Genomic DNA, 18,817 nt, shown 5'->3' with positions numbered 1-18,817 from the left:
CTCTGTTCAGGACTGCAACCCTATCCCTATATGATTTTTGTTTACCCCATAATGTCCATGAGTTCTTGCTGTTCCTTTTCATCTTCAAAATATTCACTAACCTTTCAGTGATAGAGTTTATCCTGAAACTAGGAAAGCAGTACATGAAGCTGAACTATCCCAAATGATGAAATGCCCGTCCTGTGCCTTCCCCTGCAACCGCAGGAGGTGCAAGACTTGCACCCACACCTCCCCCCTCACCTCCCTCCAAGGCCCCAAAGGAAACTTCCATATCCGCCACAGATTCACCTGCACCTCCACACACATCATCTACTGCATCCTCTGCACCCGATGTGGCCTCCTCTATATGGGGGAGACAGGCCCGCTACTTGCGGAACGTTTCAGAGAACACCTCTGGGACACCCGGACCAACCAACCCAACCACCCTGTAGCTCAACATTTCAATTCCCCCTCCCACCCCACCAAGGATATGCAGGCCTTTGGACTCCTCCATCGTCAGACCACAAAACGACGCCTTGACCTCTTTCCACCTATCACATTTCCGACGCCCCTCCCCCAAGTCCCTCCTCCCTACCTTTTATCTCCTTTAGCCTGCTGGACAAACTTTCCTCATTCCTGAAGAAGGGCTTATGCCCGAAAGGTCGATTCTCCTGTTTCCTGGATGCTGCCTGACCTGCTGCGCTTTTCCAGCAACACGTTTTCAGCTCTGATCTCCAGCATCTGCAGACCTCACTTTCTCCTCAATGATTCCAGCCACCCCTCAAACTCAGAAACCCTGAGCAGCTATAGACACTTCTCACACAGACACACACAAACAAACAGACATACACACACACACACATACACGTGAAGCACTGTGCTGTTCCCATGATAAGGAATTGAATGGCAATGCATTATTTATATTTACAGTTGATTTTGGCTTGAATCATTGAGCACCTCCTTCCCACACAGTCCAAATGATCTCTTCCACACTCCGACATGCCATATGGTTTGTTCCATCGATATATCCCTTTAACATATACCCTGGTACCAACACCTTGGCTGGACCTAGTCAGCCATAGCAGTTAACACCCTAAGTTAGGCACCAGTTACACCTCACTAACTATTAACTCTTGATTGCCACAAACTTGGAAGTTAATAGAGTTTTAAAGTAAGAAGAGTTTGAATGTCAAATTGATAAATTTGCTTTTATATCCCATTGCACAGTTTTCTGGGCATTAATTTGGGCCATTCTTCAAATGTCAGCATCTACACTTCATAGAATTAATAAGTAGCTTCATTAAGTTATTTTCATGTTATTGCTTAGACAGCAGTCATTAAGTGTTAACTTTACTAGGAAGATTAGTCTTACAAGAGACAATTAAGCCACAGTTCACTTGAGATGTGAATTATGGTACTGTGATATCAAAATTGTTTTTTTTTTCCCTTCTGTTATGGGAAAGCTTTGATATTGATTGGTTTACCCATTAGTCTAAAGTTGAACTAGGTTTCACTTGTTCGGCTGACCACAAACATCACAAGGGGACGGCATGGTGGCTCAGTGGTTAGCATTGCTGCCTCACAGTGCCAGTGACCCAGGTTCGATTCCAGCCTCAAGGGACTGTCTATGTTTGCACATTCTCCCCGTGTCTATGTGGGTTTCTTACGGGTGCTCCGGTTTCCTCCCATAGTCCAAAGATGAACAGTTTAGGTGAATTGGCCATGCTAAATTGTCCATAGTTTTCAGGGATGTGTAGGTTAGATGCATTAATCATGGGGTAAATATAGAGTAATGGGTTTGATACTCTTTGGAGGGTCAGTGTGGACTTGTTGAGCTGAAGGGTCTGTTTCCACACTGTAGAGGTTTTAAGATTCTAAGATCACCAGTATAGCCAGAAAGTTTATGTTTATCTCTACTCTTTCTCATTCCCAGAAAATGGGTTTTGCATTGAATGTATAAAATTAACCAGTGCAAATCCTTTGATATATAATTGACTTTAAAGAGTAGATGCTATCATTGTATCAAGAACACACATTCATTAAATCAACCGACAAAATTCATGATGGTGATGAGTAGTTTTTACAGTAGTGATGACTGAAGCAACTTCAAATTATTTTTAATAAAACATGATCAAGTTGACAATATAATGCAGGTTAATTGGAAAAAAATAGAATTTAAGCCAGAATAGTATGATACTTAAGCTGAAATAACCAGTTATTGTTCGTTATTGTTTGTCTGTAGTGTTCCCGAACATGTGGAAAAGGGTGGAAAAAGAGGACTGTTGTTTGCAAGAGTACAAATCCGACTCCCAGATCTCAGATCCTACATGGAAGTGCTTGCAAGGCCAAAGAAAAACCTAAAACCCAGGAAACCTGCTTGTTGAAACGCTGTCATAAACATCGCAAAATGCAGTGGTTTATATCCACATGGGCCGAGGTACAGTAACCAGTTTAGTTTTCAAAGTCAACAGGAATTTATCGATCAAATAATAACCGGAAATAACAGGTAACCAAAAATATTAAAGCAGAATCAATAAAACATGTAAGACCTCCAATGAATGGAATCTCTAATTGAAACAGTGATGTTGACAGGTCTTCCAACATCAGCAAGATCTCACATATTGGAAAATGATAGAAGTCATGCTACAATAATGCAATATAGGTTAGCTATGCATGGCCCTGCTGACAAGTCAGGACCTCAAATTCTTTTGGCGATGAAAACCAACCCAGGACTTCATTGAAGTCAATGAATAGGAAAAAAGGATGTTGAATACCTACAGGCAATCTTGATTGCACATGTTTCTTCACATGCATTGCTAACACATTCACACATACAGACTGCAATTACATCAGGCTGATAGAGATCTCACCCACTGGACAGCATCATAAGACCATAAAGATATAGGAGTGGAAGTAAGGTCATTCGTCCCATCGAGTCTACTCCGCTGTGTAATCATGGCTGATGGGCATTTCAACTCCACTTACCTACACTCTTCCTATAGCGCTTAATCCCTTGCAAGATCAAGAATTTATCAATCTCTGCCTTGAAGACATTTAACATCCCAGCCTTCACTGCGCTCCATGGCAATGAATTCCACAGGCCCACCACTCTCTGGCTGAAGAAATATCTCCTCGTTTCTGTTCTAAATTGACCCCCTTTAATTCTAAGGCTGTGCCCATGGGTCATAGTCTCCCTGCCTAACGGAAACAACTTCCCAGCATCAACAGTTTCTACACCATGCATTATCTTTTAAGTTTCTATTCGATCGTCCCTCAACCTTCTAAACTCTAATGAATACAAACCCAGGAACCTCAGCCGTTCATCGTATTGTTAGGCCTAGATTATCCATGTGAATCTCTGCTGGACACACTCCAGTGCCAGTATGTCCTTCCTGAGGTGTGGGGTTCAAAATTGGACACAGTATTCTAAATGAGGTCTAATTAAAGATTTTTAAAGTCTCAGAAGCACATCACTGCTTTTATATTCCAACCCTCTTGAGATAAATCACAACTTTACATTCACTTTCTTAATCACGGACTCAACCTACAAGTTAACCTTTAGAGAATCCTGGACTAGCACTCCAAAATCCTTTTGTACTTTAGCTTTATGAATCATCTCACTGTTTGGAAAATAGTCCAAGCCTGTATTCTTTTTCCCAAAGTGCAAGACCTCGCATTTGTTCATGTTGATTTCATCAGCCACTTCCTGGACCACTCTCCTAAACTGTCTAAATCTTTCTGCAGCCTCCCCACCTCCTCAGTACTACCTACCTGTCCACCTAACTTCATATCATCAGCAAACTTTGCCAGAATGTCCCTTCATCCAGATCATTAATATATAAAGTGAACAGCTGCGGCCCCAATACTGAACTCTGCAGGACACCATTTGTCACCGGCTGCCAATCCAAAAAAGAGCCTTTTATCCCAACTCTCTACCTTCTGTCAAACAGCCAATCCTCAATCCATGCCAGTAGCTCACCTCAAACACTATGGGCCCTCACCTTACATAACAGCCTCCCGTGAGGCACCTTATCAAAGGCCTTTTGGAAGTCTAGGTAGATAACATCCACTGGGTTTCCCTGGTCTAACCTACTTGTTACCTCTTCATCAATTCCATTGGGGAGAGGTGTGACAGGATCAAATATTCTTCAGGCACTTAATTGGCCAACATCGGGTCCTGCTGGTGATGGAGGGCTCCAGTGGCAGAAGTCTCCCTGACGAGAGCTGCCAGTCAAAGACCAGGACCACCTCATCCTGACAGCTGGAGAGTGGCAGCTGGCATTATTGCACCCATTTGTAGCCCAGGTTACGAAAGGGACCACACACTTCAGGACACTGATTTTGGAATGGGGAGGTCGCAGGATGAAGTGAGGGCCAGAACTGAGACACTGCACCTCTTCTTCCCCAACAGCAGATCACTAGATTGGGTTCAGATTAGATGATTGGAAGAGGCATCCCCTCCACCTACCAAGCTGATAGGTCGCAGGTTTGTCTGGGCAAGCTTTCAAGAATGTGAGACGTCTTTGAATTGAAGTGTGATGAGCTCAGGGATAATGTGTATCAACTAGTTCATCAATGGGACCTAGTGATATCTTGCTCATAGGATTCCTGCATCAACCGCTTCAACTCTATTTGGGGATTTTTTTTTCCCAGCACCCGAAGAGTAATTCTCTTGAGCCAAGCCACCATGATTGGCTGCATGAAACCAACCCATAAAGAACAAAATTCAAAAGAAATAGCACTACATTAGGAAAGCTTGTTTAATCATGAAGCTGATGAAGAAGCTATGAAATAAAAGCTTCAAGATAGGAGGTGGGAAATGAGATGCCCAGTTCATCAAGTGTGCTGATGTTCTTGTCCATTTCTCCAACAAATGTTCCAAGTGTGGGGCGTAGAAATGCTGGAAATTAGCAAAACAAAAACTTAACAAATCTGCATTTCTGAAAAAGAGTGTTATCTGCCAGAGGCATATGTGTAGATTACAGCACACACGACCCCATAGATTTCTGTCAGTTTAGATTTAGACTTTGAGTGAATAAAGTTCAAACTGTTGTGTTGGAAGATCCTCAATAAATTATTATGCTATATTTTACCTTTACAGAAGCTGATTAACCTACTCTGCATTTCCAGTATTTTCCATTTTTAATAAAAACAAAACCGGGGAGGGGGGGGGTGAAATACAAATTTGTGGAGCGCATAAGAAACAGTAGTGGATCAGTTTCCCATTAAAACACCTTGTTTTATTTTCCTTTCTATTGAACCTCATTGAAAATGGACAAGAGGCAGAGTGTATGACAGGTCGCTCTTTCACTGCTGTTTGCATTGCTGCCAAAGTTGAATTTTGCTGCGATGACATGATTCAGTCTCAAATTTGTTAACTTATCATTCCAGACCTCAGAATTTCAGTGGTTTAACAGAACCATTGAATACTTTAAGCAGAGAAGAAACCATTTCAACCATCAAGCCAGCAGTTTAGCTTGTATTGCCTGTATGTCTCCCATAAGCCTGCAGTTTTATTCTCTTTGGGTACTTATACGATTCTATTTTGAAAGCTACAACTGAATCATCTTCCACTATACTCTAGTCGTGCCTTCCAGATTTGAGCACACGTCTCCTCCAGTTGCCTGTGGTTCTTTTGTCATTAAAATCTCTATCGTCCAGTTCTTAACCCTTATGCCATTGTGAATTGTTTGTGTGTGTCTAGACCCATATGATGTCAGCAGCTCCATCACATCTCAGGTTCTAAGAAAAACAACCCTGGCCTCTCCAAAATGTTGATAAAAATTAAGTCCCTCATCCTTGGAACCACTTCTATGAAATCTCTTAAGATGAAGTGTCCAGAATTGGATACAAACCAGAACCTTCTGCAAGGTTCCAGTTGAGGCCAATCCAGTGGTTTATAGGGATTTACCGTAACTTTCTTGTTTTTATAATCTATGCTTCTACTTGCGAAGCAAAAGTCTGTTTGACTCTTTAACTGCTTTTTTTCAACCTGCCCTGCCACCTTCATTGATTTGTGTAAATATCTCTGTGCACTTTCTGTTCCTGCACCCACTTTAGAATTGTACCCTCAAAAGTATCACTTCACACTCTTCTGCATCAAGCTTGATCTGTCATTTGTCCAACTGTTCTACCAGCCTGTCATTATCCTCTTGAAATCTATCGCTATTCTCCTCACAGTTCACAAAACTTTCATGTTTTGTGGCATCTGTACATTTTGAAATTGTGCCCTGTATGCGTAAGTCCAGTGTATATTTTGCTGATTCTTTATAAATGCCTTTTAAAAATCCATATCCGCCACATTATGCACTGTGCTCATTAATTGCTTTTGTTATCTCATCAAAACTAAATGTCTTTTTGTTATTTTTGCAATGTTTTCCAGTGTTCTGTAACCTGTGGTAAAGGGATTCAGAAGAGACATTTAAAGTGTGCAAACAAAGAGAACTCTGGAAAATACAAAGAATTTGCTTACAAAAGATGTAATCACTTGCCAAGACCTAACTTGGAGCTGGAAAGAACATGCATTCTAAGTGCATGTCCAAAACCACCAAGTGAAAGAGGTTTCAGCAATGCACTAGCAAGCTGGTATGCCTCACCTTGGTCACAGGTAAGGGGATGTTGCAGCTACTCTATTTTTGCGTGGGTGTTCAGGATGCCTTCAACATTTGTTCAGCCCTTTCCAAAAAGGATTGTAGCCTCTATCAATTATTTCAGTACCATAATTCAGATTTCACTCTCATATTAGAATGCAGCGATTGGCAACTAAACCCAAATAAAATCATAGCAGCACCAGTAAATGTTCAGGTATGTATAATCAGGATCAACATTAAGACTGTAATCACACTGAACAAAAAGAACAAAATATCCATTTCTAGCTAACGGTCCATTGTTTATGCTGTCATGCTGTATTTGGGCTGATCAAATTCAGGGGTTAGTTCCATTTCTTGATCCGGAAGGCCCATTAGCTCACTATATTCAAATACATTGAGTACAATTCCAAATTGCTGGAGGACCAGTGAAGCGCTTTGTACATCATGGTTCCACTTACTCAGTGACATTCCATAGTGCCTAATCCCAAATACTAAAAAGTTGTTTCTTCCTGTAATGTTGCACTATTGCCCGGCAAATACCCTGCTGTAAAACTAAGATTAAGTTATGAATGTACCAGACTAAGACTTTTATGTGGGTTCAAGCAGACCTTCTCTGCACGTACGTCCACTTACCAAAATGCACACCAAATTTGTCTCCAATGTTTGACTTTTTAACAGAGAAGGCTGCATCACACTGCACTTTGCAAGGTTTAATGGAGAGCCTGAGGGCGCATAGGTGCAGATGCAGATCGCAGGCTGGCCTCCATTCTTCAACACAGCAGCCCAGTTCCAAACAAGAGTCAAAGACCTTCTAAACCACTCGTTCTCTGCATACCTCCATGCCATCTTCATGCTCTCCAAGTACAATCGATAGGATAATTCTCGTGAGCCATGCAATAGCAATGATAATTCTTGTAAAAATAAATATTTAGCAGTGTAATAAAACAATGAATTCGAAAAACATCATCACTGATGCTGGAAAGAACAAATAAAAACTGTAGTGTAAAAAGTGATTCATCCTTTAAGCAACTTGTAGACTTGCAGACAAAGAAAATTTCACCACCATATGTATATTATTTTATTACAGCCTCTTAAAAGTGTCATTGATTCTTGGATCAATAGACCACTTGCAGAGTTGAAGCCATCATAAGCTTTAAAATGCAGCCATGCATTCATGATGTTTACAGTTGGCAAAACAGAAGCTTACATTGCCTGAAACTGATAGAGCAAAATTGTGTTCCATTTCTATTTCAAAGCTAAGTGCCTGTCAATGGACAGTGTAGAAGATTATCTCAGAGTTCAATGCGGCCTTGATCAGATGGGTCACTGGACTGAGGAGTGGCAGATGGCTTAATTTAGATAAATGTTAGGTGTTGCATTTTGGTAAGGCAAACTTGTACAGCTAATGGTAGGGCCCTGGAGAGTATTGCTAAACAAAGGGACATAGGGGTGCAGGTGCATAGTTCCTTGGAAGTGGAGTCACAGGTATACAGGGTGGTGAAGAAGACATTTGGCACTTCGTTGGTCAGTGTATTGAGTTAGGATGTCATATTGTGGCTGTATAGGATATTGTTCAGGCCATTTTAGAATTTTATCTACAATTCTGGTCTCCTTGTTATAGGAAGGATGTTATTAAACTTGAGACAATACAAAAAATATTTACAAGGATGGTGCAGGGTTTGGAGGGTTTCAGCTATCGGGAGAGGCGGAATAGGTTGGGACTTTGTTTTCCCTGGAGCATTGGAGGCTGAGGGGTGACTTTGTAGAGGTTTATAAAATCATGAGGGGCATGGATAGGGTGACTAGCCAGAGCTGTTTTCCTCAGGTGGGGAAGTCCAAAACTCGAGGGCCTAGATGGTCCGAAGGGTCTGTTTCTCTGCACTGTGATTCCAAAGGTGGAGAGAAGCAGTTGATGAGGTTTCTTTGATTTCAATTTTCAAAGTAAGGCTTTTCTTTAACATCTTATCACATACGTGACAATGCATTTTTAATGAATTTTGACATGTATGACAAATGTAAAAGTACTATAATGCATGACAGTGCAGTTACACAATGCTGGTCAATATAATGATCAACCTACATTTATAGGTCAAATCACTTGATGAAGCTTGCATTAAAAACATTTACATCTTCCAACATAGCCTCTCATAGTGATAGTTAAAGGTGTCAAAACATTTTACTTTTGTCTGAAAGAATATTCCTCAGTCCTCTGCAGACATGCCCCTATGGTCATGATGAGTCAAAAGAGACCTTTTAACAGCACACAGAAGCCCACACTTTCACAAGAAAGGGTAAGAGGAAATAGTTTCCCTGTGGCCGTCATAATGGGAATGCAAACTTAAGAATAGATGTGTGCATTTTATACTATGTATTCATGACCTATGGAAAGGCTACATAAAAATTATAAAAGATCAGGAAGGCTGAAGAAGATTACACCTCAGAGATGTGCAGCATTTTTCACCCTGATTCTAGCCCCTGTTGGAGTGAACATCTAGCACCAGGGCTTGCTTTCTATGGTTTTTGTGGATCCTTATATAATTTAGCAATGTGATGGAATACTCCCATTTACCTGGTTAGGTGCAACACCAACAATTCCTAAGAAGATTGACACCATCCAGGACAAAGCAGCCACTTTTTTTTTGCAAAGCTTCCAGAAAATCCATTCCCTCAACCACTAACACTCAGTGTGTAATATCAACAAGATGTACTACCAAAACTCAACAAGAATCTTTAGACAACATCTTCCTAACCCTTACAATCGAGAAGGGCAAAGGCAGCAAATACATGGGAACGCCATCAGTTGCAATTTTCCCTTCAAGCCACTCTCTATCCTGACTTGGAAATAAATCAATTTCTGAAATCTGGAGAATTAAACAAGACTGACTTCCAGAAAATGAAACCAGATGGATCCAACACAACATGCTTCTATGGATTACCCAAAATTCACATACCTGGAGCCTCCCTCCGACCCATAGTCGCGCTACCTGGAACACCAATGTACAGATTAGTGAAGGAACTACGCTAAAGACACTTAGTAGAAGACTCATGCCATTCCACTCACTCCACCCAAGAATTCCTGAACACCGTCAAAGACACCAAGATAGAAAAGGCTGAAATAAAGGTCTCCTTTGATGTAACAGCCCTGTTCACATCCATCAACATCAACCTGGCCAAAGAAACACTGACTAAACAAACCAAACACCACCAACTTCATCAGCAAGGACAGCATTGTCAAGCTAGTGGACCTATGCCTTACCACCCAGTTCACTTTCAATAATAAAACCTACAGACAAACCAACGGAACACCCATGGGATCTCCAATGTCAGGGCTCTTAGCAGAGGCAGTAATGCAGAGACTCAAATAAACAGCTTTGCCCGCCATCCAACCCAAACTTTGGTCCACTACATGGATGACACCTTTATCATCATTAAATGAAACAAATTAGAGGAAACCTTCAAGACCATAAATAATATTGTTACTAACCTAAACTTCACTGAAGAGGAGGAAAACAACAACAAACTGCCATTCCTAGATGTCACAGTAGAGGGAACAGCCAATAGGGAACTTCAAACCAGCTCTACAGGAAAACAACATCTATGGACCAAATACTGAACTACAGAAGCAATCATCCCAACACCCACCAACAAAGCTGCATTAGAACATTATTTCAATAAGCCACCACAAACTACAACACAGAGGAACTACAAACAGTAGAGGAAAATCACCTATACAGTGTATTCAAAAAGAACGAGTATCCAATGAACACAATCTGTGAATTTCTAGCAACAAATCTGAACAAGCAGACAAAACATGTCCAGAAACCCTAGCTGCTCTCCCCTTCATCAAAGACATCTCAGAAATGACTGCCAGACTACTCAGACCCCTTGGCATCATGTTAGCCCACAAACCCACCAACACACTAAAACAGCAGCTAATGAACTTAAAAGACCTGATATAGACAACAAGCAAAATGAACGTTATTTACAAAATACCTTGCAAGAACTGAAATAAACACTACATTGGACATACAGGCAGAAAACTAGCCTCAAGGATACATGAGCATCAACTAGCCACAAAAAGACATGACCCACTAGTATCCTTACATATAGATGGGGAATGACACCACTTCAATTGGGATGACACATCCACTCTAGGATAAACCAAACAGAGACACACACGAGAATTCCTAGAAGTTTTGCATTCCGACCAGAACTCCTATCAACAAACAAATTGACTTGGATCCCATTTAGCACATCCTGAGAATAAGAACAGGAAATGACATTACTACAGGAAATGACATCACCAACCCAAGGAAACCTAAACACGTAAACAGAAAGTGGGACATGACACCAGTGCTTCATTGCAGGGTTACTGATGTTACCTAGTATGGTGACAAAAACATCTGAAAATGAACCTTCCAGCTCAGTAAGCAAAATTGCACCCAGAACCTCAAACTGGGCTACAAATCTTCTCAAAAGCTTGAAGATTTAATATTCAAGGCAGAAAGGTCTTCAAGGAAGAGAAAAGGGAAAAAGGTGTGTCAGTATTGCTCAAAGAAACTATTCTACCACTGGAGAGAAATTATATAGTTAAGGTCAGAAATGATAAAATTTATAACTTGCCCAATGCCAATCTACCCATCATCCATAGGTCCTCCTATCAACATGCCATACTATGCCTGCCTACCCATTCCCATAGTCCCTCATACACCCTTTTCTTGCAGTCACACACATGACCATTTGTAGCTGCTATGCCAGCTGTGTACATTCAATGCCCTCAACCCTTTTCCCCTCTCTCTCCATGCAAATCATCTAACATCTACTGTGGCCAAGCCATGGGAAGCATGCAACTATAAAAGAGAGTTATTTATCTATTGTTGATGCATTAATGAAAAAAATGCTCTAATTGATATAAAACATATTCATACATTGAAATTCCTTCAAATTATCACTTAAAGAAACAAATATTTTCATTCTATAGGCAGTTAGAGCTGTTCCCTTAAATAGCATCCTGTTACGGAAATGTTTCGGAAATCAGTCTTGCTTTACAATCCTGTAATAATTTATGCCAACAGAACATACATTTTTTTTATCACCACATTGAAATACCTTTTTTTTAAATCACTGGACACTCTGTTGGACAGTTTCTTGGCAGCTTTGAGCATTCCTTAACAGGTATTGCAGTCCCAATCAGTATTAAATAGAGAGAAGAGCTCAATCCAGAGATGAAATGAGAGTGACTTCCCTTGCCTTCAAAGCAATATTTGACTGACTGTGGCATCAAGCATCCTTAGCAAAGACAGAATCAATGTCATTCAGGGTGAAACTCTTCGCTGGTTTGAGTCATATCTTGCACAAAAGAAAACTGGCCATGGTTATTGATCAATCGTCTCAATTCCAGGATATCATTCCAGGATTTCCTCTGGATGGTTTCTTTCACTCAACTATCTCCAGTTGCGACATCAGTGACAACCTTTCCTTCATCGAGTTAGATGTAGGATGTTTTCTGATTAATGCATAATGCTCAGCACCATTCAGCGTTCTTCAGAAACTGAAGCAGCCATGGCCATGAACAGCAAAACTTGGATATGATCCAGGCTCGGGCTCACAATATTTGCCAGACACTGCTTGTCTTCAACAAGAGAGAATCCAACCGTTGCCCTTGACACACAATGGCTAACTCATCTCCGAACTCCCACCTATCAAAATCCTGCGGATTGCCATTGACCAGAAACTGAGCTGGACAGGTCAGAGTTAAGGAATTCTATAATGAGTAACTCGTCTCCTGTCTTTCCAGTTCCTGTCTGCATCTGCAAGTCACAAGTCAGGGATGTGATGGAATCTCCACATGCCTAGTGAGATGCAGCAACAGCACCACTTGAAAAGCTTGACACCATCAAGCACAAAGCAGCCTGATTGGCACCACATCCACTTCCCCTTGATGCATACTGGGGACTGTATGTACCATCAATAAGATATCTGACAGTAACTCACCAATGTTCCTATAACGGCACATTCCCAATCTGTGACATTTACCACTGAGAAGTACAAGGGCAGCTACTATGTGGGAACGTCATCCCCTAACAATTCTCCTCCAAGCCATATACCATCTTAATTGTACCTTGCACAGTTGATGGGTGAAATTCTTGAAACTGTCTTCCTAACAGCACTGTGGGTGTACTGATACCCCAAGGACCAAAAAAGATTCTAGAAGGCAGTTCACCACCACTTTCTCTCAACAGTTATGGATAGGTAATAAATGCTGGTCTAACAAACCATGCCCACATCCCATGACCAAATTAAAACAACGTATTAATGCACTTCTTCTGCACAAGCATGCCTACTTCCCACAATCCCAAAAGTTGCCTAACCTCCCAGCAAAGGTGTCTGGGAGACCAGATACAAAGAGGCATCTTACTGGTCTAGTTTCCAAACTCTGGATTCCACATTCCAGGGACTCCAAAAGCTGCTTTAATGGAGGCTCTGTCTTGCATGCATGAATTACTCACAAACCCTGATTAATTTTCGAGCTCTAAACAGGCAGGTCCTGTTTATCTTCTGTCTTTGATAGATATTATTCCAGATCTGTAGATTTTAGTGTGAGCAGGTGGATTCAGTTTTGCTTAATAATTGTCAAAACTTTCAACATTAATAGATTTCGTACTCAAAGGTGAGGACAATTTGTTCTTATATGAGAAATGTATTTACATCCTCTAAACACATTTATTTGGAGATTCATTAATAGCCCCTGCTGCCTGTTCTTTTCCAATGCAGAAGTACTATTCTTGGATAAATATTTTGAATATAGTTGTGATTTCTTTTTGAATAATAGTAGTTTGCTAACAGTGATTGCGAATAGTAAACTAAAGATTAATTCTGTTTTTAATTAGGTATTTTCCTTGCTGTTCATTTATTGTGGCGTGATTGCTTTAAGCTTGAAGTTTCAGTAGGTTATGTCAAACACTGTTGTGAATAAGCTCCACTTTCTGAGCTAAAATGTAGTCAGCAAATGATTTTAATTTTTAATATTTTAGTGCTCTGTTAGCTGTGGAGGAGGGGTGCGAGCCCGTGCAGTTCAGTGTCTTGCATACGGCCGACCTACCTCAGGGTGCCTACTGCATCAAAAACCTCTCGCTACAGAAGCTTGCAATACCAATTTCTGTCCTCTGCCTGAAAAGAAAGGTAAGAAGTGAATAACGTTTTGCACTAGTAAGCATTTTAATATCCTTTTCCTGTGGAAATGATGTGACAATTTTATCTACTAACATTTTGGAGGTATTCTTTAAAATATATCATTCTAATAGACCACTGTGTCAGCCTTTGAGTGTGGTAGGGCATTATGATTGACGACGTGATATTATGGGCTGGATTTTACATCCCCCCCACTCCTAGTAGTATGTTTGACTGTTGCAGGAGTAGGCGCTCACGGGATCCAAAAGGGCAGCTTGCCCACTGCCTGACCACCTGTCCCAGCTTCCACAATCATTGAGACGTCAGGTCACCACCAGCCAACGGAGACCCTTGAGTGCACAATTGTTTCCCATCTAATGGCCTCATCCAGGGAGAAATCGATGGAAGGTAGTCAGTGCGGCAGTTTTCTTGTCACGGGTTAGTGGCACAATAGACCGAGTGCCCTCCATTAGCGCCGTAACAATTCAATGGTTCACACACACCCACCCCGCCACCCCACAGCTTCTCTTCCCCCCGCTGTCAACTGACCTTCCAAACACCAAACATCCTTGCCAGCTAGGAGCCCAGCAAGATCTGCATTCTATCACCTGAACCCCAACCCACTACTGAATGCATTGATCCCACAGACCTCTGCTTCTGAGGGGCAGAAACCCGACCTCCAGCCTATCAGTTGGTCATTGAGGTGTCTCTGGGGCAGCCCACTGTTCTCCCTACCAGGGCTTCTCCCGTTTTTTTTACCTGGGGCTGGGGCCAGGGAATCTAGCATCTCATAAAATTCAGCCCCATTCTTCCTCAAGGTAGCTGACCAGATAACTTATGCTGCATTATGGCCACATCATGAATGCAGGAACTCTGCTGGTGAACCAGTCACTGATCAAGTTTTTACAGCATTTTTATAATACTTTGAAGCTAACCTGTTTACATTTAGTAGAGGGGGTGGGAGGAATTGGTTGTTCATGGAAGATTCTACAGTAGTTTCCTCACCCAGCTGCATCAACTGTGTTTTGCCCATCTCTCTACATCTGACTGTCAAGTATCTACAAAATGCTTTCCATGGAAATTATGTCTTGAACTCTTGGTCTGTTTCAATCAGCATGAATTCTTGAAATCTGACTAATTCAGCAGAACCTAACACTCTGTTGTATATTGGGTCTCGGAATATATTGCCTGGGTGAATCGCACTGTAATCAGCACCGGATCAGCGCGATTCAGAAAATCATGGTCTCCATTTAGCCTAACTGTGATAGTCACTGGAGGTCATGACCAAAAGTGTAAATATACTTGCCTGAAAGCTGATTCGGGAGGTGCAGGACAGTTTTTCTTTCTCTGATTGCACATTCAAAACAGGGCGAGTAATTGACCACTGCTCATCTGTGTTCTCAATTACTTCCCATCTCTCACTGTTCGTCATTATCTCTTACTTGGTCCTTTCCCCGTCCTGATTGCTACCTTGCCTTATGGTAGGTCTTCTATTGAACAGTGAAATTGACAAGGAAATTTATAAGAGGAAAGTAATGCAAGTATATTTTTGATGAAGGGGAAATGGGATATATAATCGTGTGCAGTGGTATAGCCACTGAAATGATTCCAGCTTAAGCTGTCATGATTCAATGCATTTTAGTTTCTTTCGAAAGGAAATTTACTATGCAAAGAAAATGGGAGAATTCGAGGGTGGAACAACAAATAACGTAAATGTATTATTTCTCTTTTCCCTGATGCTTCCATCCCGTGTCCAATTATGAAGATGTCTTTTGCAAAGATTATTTCAACTGGTGCTACCTGGTACCCCAGCATGGTGTTTGCGGTCATAAGTTCTACGGCCAGCAGTGTTGCAAGTCGTGCTCCACGTCAAATGTATAGAAGAACCAATAAACGAACAAAATGCATTAATTTCTTTATAAGGAAGCTGCACATTGTAATTTTGGTTGCATCTGATGATTGAAGAGGTAAAGACTAATCAGGTTCTGACTTGTATGTGAAACCTAGCAGCATTCCACCTGTCAATCAATGTGATAAAAGAGAGCTTTTCTTGCATATATTACTATCACCAGATCAGCAAAACCTTTGCAGCACTGCCCATATTTGAGTGTTTCGGTCCGCAAGCAACAATCAACAATGTACCTACAATACCATGTACTTAAGTGCAAGATTGAAAAATATACCAGTTTTTCAAAGGAGGTGTTATATGTTATTGACCTACACAATCTGGCTATGTGAACTGAACTGAGCAAAGATTTTGAAAACCAGAAGGCATTCAAAATACTGTGTAAACAAAAGTCGAGGGGGGTTGGGGAAAGTGTGGGAGGAATCTGAATTGAACTTTCTCAACCCATTTATTTACCTCATTTAAATAAATTGATGACCATTAAATAAAACACACTGTGCTATATTTAAACCTACTGTAGCTATTTTGCCATTGTAGTGAACTCTTTGACCCACTGTTTTCAAGAAACATTAGCCTACAAGTGATTCAATGGTGCTTTTTGACTCCAGTAAGGGCATGTAACTGTTTATTATTAAATTATGCTCTCAAAACATATAGTAAAAACTGCAGTAGCAGATACAAATGAACCATTTTGAGAAAGGAGATCATAATTACGTCAGAACGTAACAAAATTTGAAGGTGCTTTATTTATTTATCAAACTGGTCTTTTTAGCATTGGTAACCATCCTTACAGAAAATGAAGATCCCTTCTGTGCACTACTCTAATTGTCTCCATCTCCTTAATGGTATACACATTATTCGGTGTCATTTTAAACTATCATTCAATGTAATATTTTCACTTTGTTATTGTTGAGCTTCATGGTACCACTAAATTAACAATGGTGCTTTCAAGTACAACATTATTAGATTTTTTTAAGGAAGACGTTCTAATTTATTTACAAATATCTTGCAAATTTGTTCAAATGTTTGCCTTTTGCAAAAAAAAATGCACAGTTTAAAATAATCAGAATTGTTGAAGTATCTTGGTTGGTTTAAACTTTATGCAATTCTGTGCAGTAATACTGTAAACATTTTTCACCCAGCTGTGAGAAAATATTTATGTTTTTATGGAGTTTTGTAATAAAATTTCATTGGAAATAACGTAATATCAGTTCTTTATTTATTTTATACCTTAGAAATTCTGGCTTAAAATACAAGACCATTTTGATTGTCATTACAGGAAATCCAGGATTTATAAATGTCCGATTTACAAATGCTCGTGATGATCATTCCAAACCATTGATATGGACTGATCAGTTGGGGACCAAATACTGCTCCGAACAGTACCGCATCGGTCACAGACTTCCGACCTCACAACGAACCATTTATTCCTACTCATAGAATCCCTACAGTGTGGAAGCAGACCAGTCAGCCCATCGAGTCCATACCGACCCTCAGAAGAGCATCACAACCAAACCCACACCCTAGCTATCCCTGTAACCTTGTATTTCCCATTGCTAATCCACCTCGCCTGCACATCCTTGAACACAATAGGCAGTTAGGATGGCCAATCCATCTAACCTGCACATTTTTGGACTGTGGGAGGAAACCAGAGAATCCAGGGGCAGCCCATGCAAACTCCACATAGACAGTTGTCCCAAGTTAGAATCGAACACAGTACCTGGTTCTGTGAGGCAGCAATGCTAACCACTGAGCCACCGTACTACCTCAGTCAAAGTAAATTTGGAATTATTTGAATGGAGATATCCTAGGCTGCTAGCACTCTGGGACCATCACACACTGCACTCACCATTCTCTCCTAAACCTTCTTTGTATTAGAGCACTCATCAAACACCCTTCACCTCAGTGGCCTGAGCTTAATGAGGCTGGGGCTCCCTTCACCAGCTGCTTGATTAAATTTGATTATACTGAGTGCATTGCTGTTAGAGAAACTGGAGATTTGGAGTTGGAGAAGTCCTGTATTGATTCTGCTATCTTTAAAAAAGGGCACTCATTGGAAGAGTCAAAAATCTAGAGAAATTAGGGAAAAGTTTTGTCCGATAATTGGGGGCTGCACACATTATTTTTCCTACTGTTATGCTGCGAATTTTCCAAAACCAGCACGGAGTTTAACTGCATGATCTATATTGATTTTGTACCACTTTCAAGAATTCACTATTGGCAACTTTGTTATTGGCCCTGTTCACTCATGGGATATAGAGCAAATTTCCATTGTATGTGTTTAGTTTTAGAGCTTTGTGACAAAACCGGAATTTCTTTCCCATTCCCTTGTGATGCATCAGCAAGTAACTAGGAGGCTGCAGTCCTTGTTCAGAAATTATTTCCACAATTTGTAAATTAGAGAATGATGATAAATGACCAAGTTGGAATGGTTTTGACTTGGAAACTGAGTAATGCATTGAGCCAATTGTAAGAGTTTCAAATCAGGAATTATGCAAATCCAAGGTAATGAATCGGAGATGCCGGTGTTGGACTGGGGTGTACAAAGTTAAAAATCACACAACACCAGGTTATAGTCCAACAGGTTTAATTGGAAGCACACTAGCTTTCGGAGCGACACTCCTTCATCAGGTGACACAATGAAGTTCACTTGTATTTGCTGTTGTTGGCATTGTGGACTTGAGGGGCACTATCAATGAAATATATAGTCAATACACGTTACCTTTAGCAGCTACTTAAAATGCATTTATTGTTAAAACAATCAAGGATTAGTATGATCCTTGTTGTGAAACTCTTTCAATTGTTCAAATCTGTTTGGCTTTCAAACCAAAGATGCCGTATAGTGATACCTGTCAATTATTTTTTTGGAGCTGATATTAATATATCAGGAAATATTTGCTTTTTTAAAATTTTACAACCTAGCAAACGTGTGTTAGGCGCAGCTGCCTAACTCATTACTCTGTTCTCCATCTGTCTCAGGAGATTTGGAATCCGATCAAGCCAAGAATTGGAAGTTAAGTTCTTGTTTTACTGACAACTGTTAGGAGCAACAGAGAGTTGATTTGTAGAAATCTCAATGTAGCAGAGTCCCTAGTGGACAGAAGCAGATATAATACGCCGACTTTGATTCAATGTCTCTTTAGACTATCTCATGCCTTAGAGATCCAATATA

At 40.7% G+C, this 18,817-nt stretch overlaps 1 protein-coding gene across 1 annotated transcript in view; it reads left to right on the top strand.

Annotated features, from left to right (window-relative positions):
* Positions 1 to 16,811, top strand: part of LOC122550229 (A disintegrin and metalloproteinase with thrombospondin motifs 16) — a 229,647-nt gene extending 212,836 nt beyond the window's left edge. The window contains exons 19-22 of the mRNA XM_043690988.1: positions 2,222 to 2,416; positions 6,362 to 6,586; positions 13,604 to 13,751; positions 15,505 to 16,811. Coding sequence (XP_043546923.1) covers positions 2,222 to 2,416; positions 6,362 to 6,586; positions 13,604 to 13,751; positions 15,505 to 15,620 — 684 coding nt within the window. The 3' untranslated portion in view covers positions 15,621 to 16,811. The remainder of the gene's footprint in view (positions 1 to 2,221; positions 2,417 to 6,361; positions 6,587 to 13,603; positions 13,752 to 15,504) is intronic.
* Positions 16,812 to 18,817: the final 2,006 nt, after the last annotated feature.

Source organism: Chiloscyllium plagiosum, chromosome 5 (assembly GCF_004010195.1).
Source record: "Chiloscyllium plagiosum isolate BGI_BamShark_2017 chromosome 5, ASM401019v2, whole genome shotgun sequence".
Classification (NCBI taxonomy): domain Eukaryota; kingdom Metazoa; phylum Chordata; class Chondrichthyes; order Orectolobiformes; family Hemiscylliidae; genus Chiloscyllium; species Chiloscyllium plagiosum.
The sequence above is the reverse complement of the archived record's forward strand: the minus strand, read 5'-3'. Positions and strand labels throughout refer to the sequence as shown.